Below are 18,137 nucleotides of genomic sequence, written 5' to 3'. Positions count from 1 at the left end.
GGCCAGCTTTTATTCCGTATGGATATACCATGTGCTGGTTGAGCCTTGTTTTTGTTTGGGATCCTAGTACTGCGTATGTAACCCATCCTTGTGACATGTGGCCAATTTTCAGCTGCTCAGAGCTTTGCCCATATCAAGTGCTGCCTTACATGATCGTTCCCTTTTTTGTTTGGCTGTTGAAAGTTAGATAGAGCAATGAAACATAAGAAAAGGAGATGGGGTGTGCTGCGAGCCAGGCATTCAGTGTCATGAAAACATGCTTGTTTGGTGGAGACGGTTTCTCCCTGCAGGGGTACGAGGCAGCTTTCAGACACGAATGCTCTGTCTCATCTATTGTAAAACCACAATCGCCACGTGGTGCCTCACCTTCTGGCGCTGTGTGTTCTCAATCTTCTGCGTTTGAAAGCTTCGGTTGCCAAGTGAGAGAATGCTGATGTTCTTTTGGTGTCAGTGTTCTCAGTCTGCGGCTGGCTACAATAGCCTCAAAAACACTGTGGTGTGCCAGAGGAAAGGCAACAGTGGTCTGTGTTTTCATTTTGTCTCACTTTTGTTTTGTCTGTGCCTTCGTTTTGTCTGCTTTTTTGCTTACGTTTGATGTCATGTGGTTGGTAGTGGGTCGCCACTCGCTGAACCACCTGCCGCAGCCTTGCTAGTGGTTCGTCTGTGATCCAGCTGGGTTTCCTGTCATCTAGGGTCATGCCACCCCTGTTGAGGGTGACACACCCTGATGGAGCATCCACAGGCAGGCAGGTCACACGAGGCCAGGAACACAACGTCTGACAGTGTGGATTACAGCGTAGGTCAGTACATTTGTTGATCTTAGTAATCCCTCATGGCAGCGTCATGTGGTGGAATTGTCTAAACATTTCAAAAAGGCACGCTGTCAGTGCACGTCTGTACACAATGACAGCTGCGCAGCAAGTTTTGTCCTAAAGGTAGAGCCGCTCCTCGTTGCCAGATCGGTAAATGCTCGCTGTCGTTATATATTGAAGTCCACATCTTGCTTCGAACATTAGCCTTGCTCTTCTGACAGCAGTTCTAAACATTTTCACATAACTAAAATCTCAATTCCCCTAAAATTATCTCATTATTAAACTGCACTGAATGTTCTTTTGAGTAATGTGACTCTTTCATTCATTGTGAAATTTTATTTTCTCAACGTTGTAGGTGAGTTGAATGCTGATACATTTTAACCAGGCTTTTAGTGTACCGAGAGGACTATGTTTTAGCAATGAGCTGTAGAAAGCAACAAGTCCACTCAGGTCCTCCAACTAAGTGATCGCATCTGTCGTGTCTTACTAAACCCATACAAGCATTCCTGAAACAACATACACAACGTGATAACATGCACGTCAGAAGGCCTCAACACACCCATTTTTTGACCCAGAGACTGGAGGTTAAAGCTTGCCTGTGATGGGTTTGGGATGATGTGCACACTTGTGATAATGTTAAACTCAACGTAAAAAGCTCCATTCTACAGGATGCCAAGTTAAAGGTGACGCCACTCATTTTTTACATGCAATTTTACATGCAATTTTTCACGCGTTCCACAGAGGCCATACTATAGATCATAATAACAGCTTGTGAAATCATTTTCTGAGGAAGGATATATAAAGGATGGACATGGCCGCACTGATGTCACAAGTAAAGTAGTAAATTCCCATTGTAACACCTCAAGCTGAGCATTTTGATCATGGCTGTCTTGGTATCTTGACCATGGGGTGACTGTGTCAGAGCAACCGTCCTGCCTGCTCGTGTTCTAGTGACTCGACAATGACAAGACGAGTGTGCCCTAAATAATAATATCAGTAGAGACCAGAATGTTTGCTGAAGAGACTTTTTTTTAACCAAAAGAGTCTGGCTGTTAGAAAGAATGCATTTTAAGGAACTTCAAAACTGGTTTTACATTTTAGACTTAAAAGCTACATCCATCCTTTATGTACAGTCTGTTGGGAGGAAGGAATTTTCTAATGAGGTGGAAGGAAAACCTGCGACCAAACCAGCAGGTTTATTAAATTTAAAACAAATGCAACTGCTAAATCCATTAATTCAAAGTGAGACAGTAAGTGGGAGGTAAAAGAAAAATGAGTTTGTGGTTACTTGCATTGACAGCAGATTCATCAAACATTAGCTCAGTTTGAAAATATGCTTTACTCACTTGTTAAAACATGCAGTCATATTAGTGATTGATAAGATGACAAAAAAACCACGAAAAAAAAAATCTGGTTAAAATTATAGACCTAACTTTTTACAAAGGATTCTGTTGCTGTACGTCTCTGTTGTGATGTTCTGAAATGCTTGTTTACATGACCACTGACAGTGTGATGGTTCCTTCCCTAAAGCATTCCATACTGCAGAGACATTTTCTTTTGGTGTGGCTCCTTGAAGCTGACACGCATTTGCTTGATGCTATGCGCTGACTGAATTTGACTGACAGAGTGAAACTGTCAGGGTGAAGTCTTCAAGCGTTTGCCAAGATAAAGTCGCTTTGATGTGCACATTGGAAGCTCATCTTTCAACAGCATATAACCAAGAAAAACTTGTTATGCCACTGTGTTCCTGTAGTATGGAGATGTGGAGCATTTGAGTTTTCCCCTTGGTTTCCTTCACTAGAATAGTTTGAAAATACATTTTTCCATGACCAATCCTAGGAATAATAAGAGTTGATAAACCCAGCTAAGCTTGCCCATGTTGCCGATTTATTTCAAGTTATATAGACTATGTGAGTGTGGTGTACAGTCTCTGTTTATTTTAGACATTGTTGCTGTGGCTGACGATACCTGCTGGGTGGTGTTAGGATGAGAGACGTTATCTTTATGCCAATATTCCCTTAAGCTCTGTGATACTTTAAGATATCATTTTGTTACAGAGCTGTCAATGTGTTTGCACCACACTTACAGTAAGTTATTCTTTTATCTGTTTAAACAATTGAGGGAATGTCTGACTAACGCTGCCGGTCAACATGCAACAATAGTCTCAATATGAGCAGTACTACACTCATCTGGCAAGGCTAACCAGTCACACCTTAAAAAGCATTAAAACAAAGCAGTAATGTGTTTGGTTCAGGTTTTATTGCTGAACGTTGAGGTACAGCCTGTACATACTTATAGTTATAGAATATTCACAACATACTTCATACCGTGTACATTATAACATACCATAATAGACCCATTTCTGTAATATACTCACATATCTATATTATTGCTAATATATATTGTAATATATCTATATCACTAAAGCACTTCTGGATGGATGCAAACTGCATTTCGTTGCCCTGTACCTGTGCATGTGCAATGACAATAAAGTTGAATTCTATTCTATTCTATTCTAAATATGAAGTGTTGAGATAAGTGCCTTCATTTACGGTGATTTATGATGACGCTAAATGCCACTTTGAAGTTGCGGATCACCTTAGTAAACCCTGACGTACTCTTGAGTGAATGTGATCAGGTGTGCTCGTCCTCGTCGTTCTTGTTCAGTGTTTTGTGAGGAAAGTGAACAGTCTGCATGTCAAAGGTTTATAATGTCTGAAACGAGTGTTTCTTGGACTTAACTTACTTTTGAAGTTGCTATAAATGTCCATCGTCACTGCTTAAATACAAGCTGTAAACTTTAATGAAACCCTTTCCTTGTAGTGTAGATTATTTTTGTCCCCATTATATAGAAAGATGCAGTATACCACATCCTTCCACCCAGTTAATGATTTGGATTCAGTTAGTAACAAAAAGTAGAACCACTGGGTTTGTAAGGTTGTGATTAATAAAAACAATCTAAAGGGCATCAACCAGATTTTTTGACAGTTTATATAAATCTACTAAATACAGGATAGTTCAGGGTTCACAGGTGTTTTTGATTTTATATATTTATAATCAAACTATTTTTATATGCAGCTCTAATAGATTTATATATATTTTCGAACTATTTTTTATATTTTATAACTTTTTAATGTATTGTGTTATTTAAATCTGTTTATCAGTTACTGTTCTTACTGCCTTGGAGCAAATGAAACCACATAATTTTCTCAGGGATTAATAAAGTATTCCAATTCAAATTGTGATGGTTTTTAAAAAGGTTTTACAGTGAGGATCCTTTTTCATCATTCCCTGATGTCCATTACTGTCCACTTTTTAGGGATAAAATGTTCTGTAAATGAGGCTCTGCTTGGTTTATGAACACAATTGTATAAAGACCTTCAGATTTTTGTATAAAATTGACTTTAACCTTGTGTAACCGTAAATCTGTGTGTTTTTATACAAATCTACCGTGAATAGGTAAAAAGTCAAAGTAGCAGATATTGTAATAAAATGTCTGTACAATATAAAATGTGTTTTAAATTAAGGATTCATTTTTGAATTTTTCATTTCCCCCAATAATGTCCAGAAATGCCTAACACTTAAACTGTGTTTTGCTTTTAATGTCTTGCATCTGTTTTCTTCATGTATTACAAACTAACAGCAGGTCAAGTAAGGTTGTAGGCGAGACTCATCTCGAGGTGTCTAATGCAGGCTTGTCTCTATGTTTTTATTTTCATGTCAGAGTTAGTCCTAATGTGACACCATCCAGCGCTGAATGATTATACATGGGTGGTGTTCCTTAAGTTTAAGCTCTGGGAAAAAAGGAACGGGTTGGAGAAAGTTTTTTTTTAGTATGCTATGATTGACAGGAAAGCTCAAGTAAATGGTTGAATGAGTGTCTGAGACGAGGACAAGTGCGAATCAAAATAAGCAAGAGGTCAAGACAAGTTGGACATGTGGTTTGGAAGCCCGGACCGAAGCACCACAGCCCTGCCTCGTGGCTGCTGTGGTTGCCTAAACCAGGGATGCCTTCAGGTTTTGCTACTGCAGTATTTTTCTCACTCTGTCATTGTTTTTAGAGGCCGAATATTTCCCTTAGGTGGTCTTGCACCAGCTTTCACCACAGCCAGCTTTTCGGCCATAATACTGACACAGGTTCAGGCAACATTGCATGCGTGTGTGTGCACGTGTGTGTGCACGTGTGTGTGTGTGCACGTGCGTGTCCCTGCACTGTTACCAGTGCAAAACCCAGTGAGATATTTCGAGTCTCAGAGAGAACATTTAACGAAGTGAGCTAATTTAGGCATTTCCTTATTTCTTTAATAAGCTCCTGTATGTAAAAAATTATAAGTACTGAAGTTGAGGTAAGGTCAGTCATGCTGTACTTATGAGTTTTCTCTGGAGATTCTCCCCCCACACAAACACATTTTATAATGGAAAACTGAAAATATGAGTCATTCTGTGTTGTTAAAACACAAAGAATGAACATAACGGATGATCCTTGAGAGCCTTATAATGTGGTTTCCCTTAAAATCATTACATTCACAAAAGGATACTCATTTTGTTAAATGGAGGCTTCTATTAAGGATGAAATAGTGTAAGTGCGTGCATGTGTTTGTGTCTGTGTGCAACCAAGTGCAACTAATGCCTGAATTCAGATTTTTGACTTAAGTACCCAGAGAGTATAAATTAAAAAAATGTTACCTGCCAAGATTATTGTCTCCCAGCCAAATTAATTGCACATTTTTCACAGAAACATGCCAAACTCCTTCTTTTTAATGCAGTTTTATGTATAGTGTTCTCGCAGGTGTTCCGTGACTAGAATTAGATGGTTACTGCTTTGCAATAATGGGACTAAAACTTTGTGCCATATATTAGGTTAACTATTCTGGAAGAAGTGAAGTGACTTTTTAAATGTTTTTAGTACTAAGCTTCACTTCTTTATGGGGTTGACATGCCCCTTTCACTTTCATTAGGCCTGCCCTTACCTGAAGAAGTGGGCAGAGGAGTTTTGAAATCACTACTATTAGCTTATTCTGACCTCTGACCTCCTTAAAGCTCACCTCCACCCACACCTGCCCTCAGGGAGAATACCTGTATGAAGTGTTATGAGGAAACTTTTAAATGCAATCTAGAAAGTAAACACACAAAAACAAACCTGAGGACAATCAGGTAAATATGGTCTCTCAGACCCCGTCTCTGGCTCCTTCCCATTCTCAAAATGTCTGGGGTTAAATCAGTCAGGACCATTAGGGAATTAGATGTATTGATCACGAGGTGAGCTGCCTGTGTAGAATGTTTGCTAATGAGTAGATGGCCATTGTTTAGTATTTCTCCTGGGAACGAGGAGGAGATGAATAGCAGGTCAGCTACTTTAGGGCTCACAAATGAGGGCTCGCTGCCAAATGTAGATCAGCTCTGCACAGTTATAATATATTTAATTTTATTTAGTGTCTATTGTATGGCAAATGGCATTCGATCGCCTAGTGTTTTTACCTGTTTTGTGTGTGTAAGTGTGTGTGTTTTGCAGGTTTGCCCATTTTCTGCTAAATTTGATCAAAATGCTTTATCATAGTCGGTCTAAGTTTTAATATTGGAAAGTAGTGACAGTGACAAAATGAGTCTGCGGTGTGTGCAGACAGTGTGTCTCACTTAATTGGGTGTTTTTAAAAGGGTCATTCTGGGAATATACTAAAAGACTACATTTAAATCGAATCTATCAAGTACTCTGTACAGTTTTTACTTTATTACTCAAACTATAGGATATGCAAGTGTCCTGCACCCTTTGGTAGTACAACACACCCATCCCATATTTCATTTTCAAGGCAATTGGTTTTTATGCTTTTTTTAAAGGTAAGGTTAACTGACTAGAACTCACATTACAGCAGTTCTGTGAGTCTGTATAAAGACGCCCTGTAAGCCAAGTAAAAGTAATCTCTACTAATCTTCTTGTTGTGCAATATTTGTTTGGCAAATGCAAATATTTGCCAATTCTCTCTAAAGCCAATGGGCCTGGGGTGGTGGGGGGCAGTGCACTTTTGCACCAAATTTCATGGCAGTACATCCATTAGTTGCTGAGATATTGCACTTGAAATTACAAATAATAACTTAATTAGTAGAGTTTCTTCGAGGGCTCGATATATTTGGCTGTTTTTGTCTATTCGTGATCAACTTTCCTCTAATTGTAGTTCGGGCCTTCTCAACCAATCAAGGAAAAATGCAAACATTTTTGGCTGAATTCCATGAAGCACAATGAATTAAATGTGTTTATGGTCCATGATAATATGTGTTTTTGGTAACCACCTGATGAGTGCAGGCATGCAGACCACATTCTCCTGCGGCACATTTATGCCTCCCAGAGGATTCATTTCAGTTTTTCTTTCAGTTTTTCTTTCATCGTTGTTTTGTGTTACCCTCAAACGAAAATATCAGCTGCGTGGATAAAATGGAGTATTTAATTATCTAATGGACAAATATCCCATGAATTTTATGGATCACATTTAAACTCCCTCTTTAATAAGGCTCTTTGATTAATGACTGCATGTTTTTTTTCTCTTGCTTCATCCTCAGGAAAAAAAAAAAGTTGTGTGTTTAAAGGGACCATTACTGGTGCTTGTAGCTGCTAGTCTTTTATTACCTACTCTCATAAGGTTTCAAAGGATGTCTGGAAAAATGCTTTTTCCATCTATCTTTCCATTGTTGTGTTTTAGTGTCCTCTGCGGTTACACAGCTTCAGCAAAACTGTTGCTGATGCCAATTGGACCAAATAAGGGATGCAAGAATGATGCACTTATTGTTTTTGCCCGATGCTGATAGAAATACTGCCAATGAGTAAAAGTGTCACAAGTTTGAAGTTCTGCTCGTGTGTCGTTTTTACTGAAATTGCAAGATGATAAATAAAGGAGCTTATTTAACATCTGAGGTGGTCACAGAGCGTCTGCTTCTCTCTTCATCTCCCAGCTGCTCTGATATCAAGTCTCATAAAACTCCTCAGGACACAGGCTGTTTGGTTTTGTGAGGGGAGGCAGTGATGTGGTATGGTGATCGTTTTTCATCTCTTCCCTGCATTGTTCTTCTCGGACTCTGAGAGCACTAATTATTCACTTAAAGCTTTGGCTCCTGCTTGTTCCCTCTAATTAGATGGTTAGTCAGTATCCCAGGCCCCTGGGATGAGACATTGATCTCCTCCATCACAATCACATTGTGACACAGTCACCACTACACTATAGAAATGTTTAAATGGGATAAGAAACAGACATCATATACAGTAAACAAGCGCAATATGCAGTGCATTTGCCTCTCTGTCGCTCTTTCACACACACACACACACGCACACACACACACGCACTCTCACACACACACTCTCTCACACACACACTCTCTCACACACACACACGCACTCTCACACACACACACACACACACACACACACACACACACACACACACACACACACACACACACACACACACACAGTAACGTGCTTTGAATGTCCAACTTGCAAAGTCACTCTGCTGGATACAAATGCTTCTCTCATTCTGTCCAATAATAAGTGCTTTATTGTATAACTGTAAACTGTTCCCATTTACAGGCTGGAGAATTTATGATCTCCATAGAAAAACAAAGCATAAACGCAGCAGAAACACATAATGGCAACACCCACCTCCTTACAAACAATACTGAGTTTCCAGAAATGATTCTCCTGGGGGAGTTTGTGGCATATTTCTCGATTTCTCTTGTGTTCTCGTGGGCTGTGGTGCAGTCGACAAGACTAATCAAAGGCTTGATGAAATGCAGCAGCTGTATTTGTTTATGTATTGAGCATACTGTACTACAAAAGGGGTAATAAATGGGGCCGAGACACAATGAAAGGGAGACAGAGCGAGGAATGAAGGCAGAGAGACAGAACGGGATGGAAAGGAGAAAAAAACAGCACATAAACACCAACTGTGATAAGTGTTGTTTTCTTGCTTTGTTGCAGTTAGCATTCCTCAGAAGGCAGTGCATGTTTCAAGCGGTGTGTGTGTGCGCCTCCGATTTGAATGGTTAACCTGCTGGTGGTGGATTAATGGGCTGCCGGGAGAGTTTCCAAGGCGTCGACATACCTGTGTTTTAAATTACTTCAATTGAGCCTATTAGCACTTGAGGAATGTGCCTTTAAAATCCTGCTTCTGCTTTGTGACCACACATCTAGAACGTCCCGTCTCTAATCTGAACGCACTAATTCGCTTTTTGTTATGGTGTGATTGGATGGTAATGAAGCATTGGTGATGCTTAAAGAATCATTTTAAGGTTTATATTTTTTGAATAAACGGGTTTTACGCGGCTATTCTTTTCAGCGATTTTCTCTTATCTAGAGTGTTATTGAAACTAAATCTCTCGAGATTTCAGATTTGATGCGAATATAATAAATTAAGCTGTCAAGGAAACAGGTGTTTATAAAAATGTTTGAGGGCCATGATTCAGGCAGCACGGTGGTTGCACGGTGGTTAGCACTGTTGCCGCACAGCAAGAAGGTCCTGAGTTCAATTCCGCCATCAGGCCGGGGTCTTTCTGTGTGGAGCTTGCATGTTCTCCCCATGTTTGTGTGGGTTCTGGCTTCCTCCCACCGTCCAAAGACATGCAGCTTGTGGGGATAGGTTAATTGGATAATCCAAATTGCCACTAGGTGTGAATGTGAGTGCGAATGGTTGTCTGTCCCTGCGTGTTGGCCCTGCGACAGACTGGCGACCTGTCCAGGGTGTACCCCGCCTCTCGCCCTATGACAGCTGGGATAGCCCCCCGCGACCCTGAAAAGGATAAGCGGAAGCAGATGGATGGATTCATAAAAGGAAAAACCGATGAATCTTTCCGTGCTCACAAAACATTCAGAAGAGAAGGAAATGCTATATGTTTTGCACGTCACATCATGTGCATATCGCTCAAGAGCTGTCTGCCATATTGGACGTGACACTGGTAGTGATCACGCCTAAAGTCATGCATTGTTTACACAGAAATTATCACTGACTGTTGGGTGTTGCAATCATCAAGGACACAAAATATTTTTTTTATTGCTTTCCTGCTGATTTGGAAGGTGAAAAAGACAATTTCTTTGATAAATAGTTGGGTCAGTTATAAGTTATTTGAATTTTAAAGTTTAACAGTATCTGTTTCAAAGAATATTTGACCATTTGACACTTTTACTTTTTATATATTTCTATTTCTAGTTTTTTCTTTCTCATCTTCTTCATCTGCCTCCTTCACCGCTACGCTCCTCCTCGTCTCCATCTCATCCTCTTCCTCCTTACCTCAAGCCTCACTCCTGAACTGAAGTTGGTTCTAACATAAGAAATCCAACAGGAACGTGTTTATTTATTCTTGATGTTGTCGCATTTAGTTATTGTCGTTAAGTAAGCTAAGAATAGAATCTGTCACCCCTCCCAGGGTATGGGCCGCCAAAGATAGATCTCTAGAGTTTTAAGACTCTAGCATCCCAAAACTCTCAATCACAAATGAGCTACATACACTTGTCGACAGTGTAATGCACAGTGACACATCAATATCAAAATGCAATAAAAATCAGGTAAATACCTGAGCAGTGACCAGTGACCATGGTCCCCTTGGTCCAGTGACTGCAGTTCCAGGAAGAGTCCAGTGACTGAGGTTTGTTACCCATTTTGCAGGACTTCAGATCTGGTCCAGTATAATTTTATGGGCTGTTGATAGCATAATGATATAAATCGTTTGTTGTGAAGTCAGGGAGAGCACCACGGTTGCACTTCAGAGCATCACTAAACTCACTCAGTGGGAGTAAGTAAACATCCATCTTCAAGTCCTCCCTCCCACATTTCTCCACATAACGAGCAAAATGCTTGCCATGAGAGTGTTTTACTTCCTCTGAGAGAGTGTATACACTAATACTTACAGCTGCCATAGTCTATATCGCCTTCATAATGTTTAGAAGGTTTTTTACTCACTTGGCGTGTCAGGATTGTTACACGTTTAAAAATGGCCGACAAATTAATGTCATGTGGTGAGTGGTCACATGTCTGCAAAAGCTCTAAAGCAGGAGCTTGAATGAAAACCAAAAAAAAGTTATATTGTTATTTATTGTTTTTATATCCCAAGTTGAGCCGGCACACAAATAAAATAAGTGAAATTTGGCATTTTCATCTAAAAGTATGAATGTGTTTTACATTTTTTCTACATGTGTGTATGTCTGGTTCCCCACTTGTCATCACTACATCTTTATCCCCATACATCAGACTCGGCCCTGATTAAGTTGTATAGCTGTATAGCTTTGTATTGTCTTATTTTCTAAGGATGGCTTTTGAAGCATTGGTAGTCAGAGCCAGATGTTATAATAATGGATTTTTTATTCTCTCAAAAATTGATATCAGTATTGGCTGAGCCCAGCTGGGCTTTGTTCTGGGCTCTAGTCTGCATGAGGATGCGGAAAAGAGAATTTGTTTCCTACAGTGATGCTTCCTCATTCCTCACACCTTTGAACTTCTTACACGTTGCGCATTTCCCTGGTGTTGAAGGCTGTTTCCTGAAATCTGGTGCTTATATTCTCAGGAAATCAGTTCTTTTTTTTGTAATATTTTAGTAAACTAGTGGACATTATGATATATATCTATTTACTGTAGTTCAAGGTGATATTTTTTTCTGAGCCAAATGTGAAAATTAATCAGTTGTTCAGTGTGTTTTTGTGTCAGTTTTGTTTGTACTTGATAAGTCTGGCGGACGAGTGGATCTAGAAAGTGAACATAAATTTCAACACAGTTATTTAGAGACCTCGTGCCATCACCCACAGAGTGAAGCCACAGAGCGATATCATTCATCACCTGAGTGGGCATCGTCAGTCATCCCCTTTTGACATTAAACTTGACATTTTATGTTCCCACGTCCCAAATTCTTGAGACGGTAACTCACAAACCGCTTACAGAAAAAGAAACTAAATAAAACAAAACCAAATGACTGGATTCGTTTTTGTCAGTTCAAATCATGAATAGAGAGTCCATTCAAAACAACTAAGTTAGGTATAGAGTTATGTGTGCCGTAAGGATTCTTTTTGCTACCCTGCTTTTAGGGACAGAAAAGACTCAAATTTTTTTCATCTCTTCTAGATTATAGGATTAGGACAGACTGCAAGAATAACTTTTCTGCCAAATTCTCCAGTGTTCCAGTGATTATAATACAGAAAAATCATATTCATCATTCAACTTCACTATCTTGCTTCGTGTGGAGCATTCTGCTGGGTGGTGCAAGCGAACGGGGTTGAAATAAGAAGTCCTACCCAGAGTCCCATTAAAAAGAAAACATTTCTTTAACTCTCTCTCACCCTCTGTAGCTTATTCTTATGCATATCTTCAGTTCTTTACCCTCCACGTCATAGAAATTTATAACTATAATTATGTTTGCTTAATGTTATGCTCGTCCCTCCAGCTCATCAATCAGCTTGCACGTACTGCTTGCCAAGCACATTTGCCAAAGCCTGCTGCACATGTTTGATGTTGTTTGTCATCATTCTGTGTTGGAGCTTTTTTTTTCTTTTTCTCTCATGTGTTTTAGGTCAGTGGTGCTGTTGTGTCTGCTGCCTGGCAAGACCTCCTGTTAAACAGACACCCATGAACTTTGCAGCTTTGCCCAGTGCCTCCTGTCTGCAGTGCATTGTGGGAAAGCTGGCTGACTGCTCTTTAGTGAGCTGAGGCTGCCAGGTTGGGATGAGTGTGGCTGGGTTTTTTTAAACATTGTAGAAGTCCCCCCCTTTCCCCACTGTGATCTCCCAGGGTTTTCAGAGGTCTGGTGTGGGCTAACTGGAGCATTTATACACCTTGTGTTTCCTCCATTTCTCCCCTCTGGCTCGTTAAAGTCTAAATTCCAGCAACGGCTTTGAAGTGTGTTGAGTGTGTTTGTGTGTGTTTTTTCTTTTACTGTACGTGAAGATATTTGCACTTGTTGCGCCTGCAAAGCAGATGTTTTTAAGCGAGATGCTGCTGTGCTCAGGAGTTTTCATATAAGAACAATTCTGTGCTTTTTGTGGATGCACACTGCAAGGCGGTGCATAGAAAAGCGATCGTCGCCGTCTTCAGTTCTGCACAAACCTCCAGTGCACCGGTGTATGAGCCGGACACCTACCGCTCCTCAGCCAGTACTTCTCAGCCCCTAAAACGAGAAGAGGACAAAGAATGATAAATTAAGTTTAGTCTGCAATCTTCTTGTCAAAGCCAAGTTGAAAAAGAGCATTTGTGCCTTTAATCTAGCTCCTGAGCACAGCAGTAGCATTTTTTCCTCTGCTTTTCAAAACCTCTATTGAAGTAGTACCTGCCTGCCTTGCTCGGAGGGAAGTTGCTGGTTCCCTACCAGGTGTTTATCTCTCTTTTCTTCTCTGCTTCCCTGTTGTGCACCTCACCGCTAGTGTGTACTTAAGCAACTGATAAAAAAGAAACCGCTTCTATAGCACCGTGGAAAATACGAGCGACCTCAAACATTCTTATAACTGTCATGTTTGCCTTTAACCTGTCAAATAATCTGGTGCTTACTTTTGCAAGTGTGCACCGTGGAGTCTTAGTAAATGATCCCCCCATCCCAACCAACCACATTAATCTCTTCTAAAGCTCTGGCATGTTTGTGGCTGAAAAAGGAATATAGCACATGATTTATTGCTGGTCTGAGTGTGTCTGAGGACTTTGTCTTCAAGTGTTGAGTCATTTGTCAAACGCAGTTCTTGGCTGCTGCCAGAATTTCGCCGGTCACTTAACGGTCATCAAATGTGAGCGAAATGCAGGGAGTGGCTGTCTCTCTGCCAGTCTGTTTCGGCACCATTTTTCTTTCTATTCGTCTTCATTTTCCAGTCTGTGGGGGACATTCTTGTGGACAACAATTTGTGAAGAATCTAAAACATGTCACACTTTTTCCCCAAAGAGTCTTTGTGCCTCAAACAGAGAGAATCTACAGATTCTGTTGGTGCTTTGTGCAAGCCAATAAGTTAACTTTGGCAGCAGCTGGCACGCCAGTGACAATGCACATGTGTGGTCTTTATTAGGGTCACTTCAGTTCATGAAGGCAGAGTTGATTGATGCTCTTCTGTAGTAATGTTATAAACATTCAAACAGAGTTGTATGCAAATCCATACTCCCTTTTTTGTTTGCACAATACCAATATATTCCACATTTCATGACAGGCTTGTAAAAATAGATGAAGTGTTTTTCTGTTTCGTGCTGGGAACTGCTTGTGCACTGGTGGAACTTACTGTCATCAGCCGAGCTGTGCCTGCATGTTTGATGACAGGCAGAGCTCAAGAGATTCTTATTTCTAGGACAGTGTTGGTGTACAGTATCAGGGGACTTTACAGTGTCTGAGCATGTTGTCAGACTTTGGTGTACCCGCAAAGCAAGACAGTGTTGTTGTACAAATAGACAGGAATTGCTATTGTGTAATGTCTTAGGATCAAATGAACGTCTTGCGCTCTTCTCAATTCGTGAGGAAACTCTAGCGGGGAGTTCTCTGTGGGATTCTATTTGCATGTCATTAGAGAAATAAATAAAAAATCAATACAAATGCTATTAAGGCCTCACAGGCCATCAGTGACCATAAATGTGTGAGTGGTGGCTCGCATTTGCTGTGAAATTGAATGTAAAAGCCCCATTCTTGCAGGCCTAGAGACCAGTTAATGACCCAGTGGTAACCACCAATCCCTAGGGAAAAGGGTATATTCTGTGACCAGTAAGCAAGCGGTTACTAGCAATTGCTAGTGTGAAATTACTCACAAAGAGAAAACCTCTATGGGATTTCTTTGGTTGCCAGCAGGTTGCCGTGGTCACCAGTTTGCAAATCATTACCAAGCGATAACGAAACTGTGAACAACGTGACGCAAATCGAAAGCAAAACACTTGCTTTCAAAGTAAAAGTCGTGTCTTGGCAGTCATCTTTTTTTTTTTTGCAGACAACTCAGCGTCTTCCATGCAGACTAAGATCAACTGCATCAATCTGGTAGTTGACCAAAGCAATTGCGGAGGTTTTTGGTGCAGCACCCTCTTTGCATCTGATCTCACATCGCTGACCCTTTGGAGAATGTGCGTTTTTTCTGGAAGTTGCTGATCTCCAAACTATGATTGTCCTGCATTACACAAAAATCTAACAATGATCTTTGTGTAGCGGTTTGATTTGCAGTTATAGGATTTCAGCCACTGTGCTTTTTCATGACTGTATGAAATAAGGAGCAATCAGACTTTGAGTTTTTACTAAAGGTCATTTGAAATTGGAAATTGTAAATGCTTTAATACAGACCACAGTGTCACATGCTTTTGATTTTTGCGTCCTTGTTGTATCTCACAGCAGACTTGACAGCTATTTTGGACGCAGTCTTTGCTCTTGTCTTTTCTATCGTTCCCTAATGATCTCTTTCACACCCTAAGGCCACATGACACCACTTCCAATTACACTGAAGAGAATTTTTTTTCAACTTCCCGTTGAAATTACTTTCAGGGTGTGCATTTACTTATGTTTGTCAAATTCATTTTAGCTCTGAACATCAAAATAAACAACTTTAAACGCATTTGGATTTAAATGAAAAGCAAATCACAAATAGGATATAGATTGCTGGAGGCTTTATTGGCACTTCCCAAGCTATTACATTGAATTTAAAAGCTTTGCAGCGTTTAATCACTGTACTAGATTTTGAAAGATTGTATAGTATTTGATGAATACATAGTGGATTAGGGCAGACAGTTTGATTCATCTGCACGAATGTGATCTGGAAAGGTGTCAACATCCATCTTTCATCTATCTGTCTGGTTAGAAATCCATCTGGCATTGTTGGCGCATTGGTCTCACATATTGTAAAATCTAACTTGCATGCAGAGAAACTTTTTGGTGCACATGAGAGGCTATCATCAAAGTATCAACAAAATAATTCAAAAGTAATGTTTTTAGTGTCGGTTCTGTTCTGTTTAGTCAAAGAGCCTAAATTCACGAGATTAGAAATTGTGCTTACCTACTGTTTGATGTCAAGTGGCTGCTGTGCAAAGATCTATTGTTCAGCTTAAGCCTGTCTGAGTGTAAAAGCACAGAAGTATTATATTTTTTTATAACATGTCCGTCAGGACAACTGATTTATGAATAGGATTTCAGCCTCCTCATATGAAAAGTGAAACCAGCATAAGAGTGATGTGATTTCTGTAATCTATAATTTTAGTAAACACTATCTTGTGGTTTGTAATCATTAGCTTTAAGTCATATTCAAAAGATAAAGGTCATTTTTTAAAGATTATCCACTTAGCAACTTGACAATGAAATGTAGCCAATATTCATGCATTTTCACAGTTTGATCAATGACAAAAACACTTAGCTTGGGTCTTCCTAAATAGACTTTATTAGCCATCTATGCTGTTTATGTGTAGAAATAAAACAGGCATAGATGGCAATGACTGGGAAAAAGTCAGACATAGGATAAAAATGAGGAGTTGGTTTAGAGATGGGTTGCAAATTGGCTTGCAGAGGCAGGACTGACTGAAGACAGTGCTGAACAACTAAAGCAACAGAAATATTGTGCACTTTACTGAAGGGTGTTGTAATCAGCTGTTGCAAGTTTATACACAATGATTGCTGGCAAAGCTTAATTTTGGAACGTGCCAAAACTAATGCTGCTCTTAATTTTTGTGTTTTACAAAAATACTGAGTTTAATAAATCTGAGTTTAATAAAGGCCCAGGTGTTGGACATGGTCTTCTTCCTGTCATGTGACAAATTCCACATGGGAACCCCCCCCCCCCCCCCCCTTTTTTTTTCTTTGTACGTGAGACTTTAAAAAATTATTTTCTCTCTCTCTCACTCACACACACACACACACACACACACACACACACACACACACACACACACACACACACACAGTCACACAGTCACACATTTAGAAAATGTTATATTCCTAATCTGATGCAACAGCTCTCAAATCTGACATGGTACATTTTCTAAATTCCAGCTCTGTGTCGCTATGACTTAAACATCCTTGTCCTCTTCACCCCTTTTTCTTTTCTCTGCTCCTCTTCCTCCATTGCCGCTCGCCACCTCCTCCTCCTCTTCTCTTTTTCTCAGAAGCCAAATAGTTGGCTTGCTTCTTGGCAGTTCAAGCTAGAAGTTTCAAACAGAGTTCTGAATATTTGACGAGTGTGTCATCACTGATTGTTCTTTGGGCTGGGTTTTTGAGATTAAGCGTTAATCACAAACATGATTAGAAAATTGAAACAGCATATAGACCATGTAAATATAGTTTGAAGCATGTTCTGTATGAAATAATCCATTTCTTTCCATATCTGTCGACTTGTTTCTAACACCTGCTGTACTTTAATTCCATTATACATTTGATCTTCCCTAATCATGTGAAAACCTCGCCTTACTGTGTGATGCAGACTGCATCTAAGATGCAGCATATAACTAATCATTTTTTCCCACTCTGGTCTGCTCTCCCTACAGTGCCTGGAAACTTGGGGTGCTTCAGAGACAGTGGTGACCCCCCCACCCTGACTGGTGCCAGTGAGACCTCCAACAAACTCACTATCCAAAACTGTATCAGCTTCTGCAGGAAGCAAAGATACAAGGTGAGATTTGGAATTAAATTAAAAATATATTAAATAACAAGAAAACATGAGAAATTTTATTTCAACTGCAATCAAACACGACAAGTTCTCCAAAACTAAATGTAAAAAATCCGAAATAAAAGAGGAAAACAAACCGTAATTGGTTTATGGTTTATCCTCTGTCCTATCACTTCAAATCTACCTATTGGATGTAAAAACAGAGTAAATTGTTGTTTTTAAAACAGGCGTGAGCAGTCTTTTTGCAGTAGTCAGGCTTTTATGCAAATCATCTGCTTTTATGGGTAGTTTTCTGTCAGTTATCTAGATGATGCCCTCTTTATTCAGCCATCACACTTCCTGTTTGAAGCCAACCAGCAGATGACGAATCATCACAATAATCAAGGCTGACAGCTGGAAATGAATGGTTATTAGCCCACTGGGTTCCTCCTCTTCACTGCATTTTCCCTTCTCTCTGTTTCTGGCGTGCCATTGTCCCTGCTACAAACAGTGCCAGGTGTTAATTTTCTGTCTCAGCAGATCCACTTCAGCTCAGTATGCATTGACAGATACTGACAGGCACCCCCTCCCCTCTCAGTTAGGCAGATGTTACAGGAAATGGCAACAGACTGGCATCATCTGCCTACCCTTGGACTGTCACTGTCCTCAATACACACGTGAAACATCAGTGCTCTGAAATATGGATCCCACGTGACTTTGTGACAGAGAGCATGCCTGATGAGTGAGACAGCAATCCATGGCTTGTTTACTCTGCCAAAAGTATTTGT

The 18,137-nt window shown here is 40.1% G+C and overlaps 1 protein-coding gene across 3 annotated transcripts in view; it reads left to right on the top strand.

The window, feature by feature from the left end:
- Window positions 1–18,137, top strand: part of kremen1 (kringle containing transmembrane protein 1) — a 63,206-nt gene that overhangs the window by 34,144 nt on the left and 10,925 nt on the right. For all 3 annotated transcript variants that reach the window (XM_086315264.1, XM_086315263.1, XM_086315262.1), the window contains exon 4: window positions 17,249–17,373. In XM_086315264.1, the coding sequence (XP_086171390.1) occupies window positions 17,249–17,373 (125 nt within the window). The remainder of the gene's footprint in view (window positions 1–17,248; window positions 17,374–18,137) is intronic.

The sequence above is a fragment of the Aulonocara sp. 'chitande type north' Nkhata Bay genome, linkage group LG12, assembly GCF_057382095.1.
Source record: "Aulonocara sp. 'chitande type north' Nkhata Bay isolate Kocher_YH1m ecotype deep benthic linkage group LG12, A_spYH_male_GT1.1, whole genome shotgun sequence".
Lineage (NCBI taxonomy): Eukaryota > Metazoa > Chordata > Actinopteri > Cichliformes > Cichlidae > Aulonocara > Aulonocara sp. 'chitande type north' Nkhata Bay.
The sequence above is the reverse complement of the archived record's forward strand: the minus strand, read 5'-3'. Positions and strand labels throughout refer to the sequence as shown.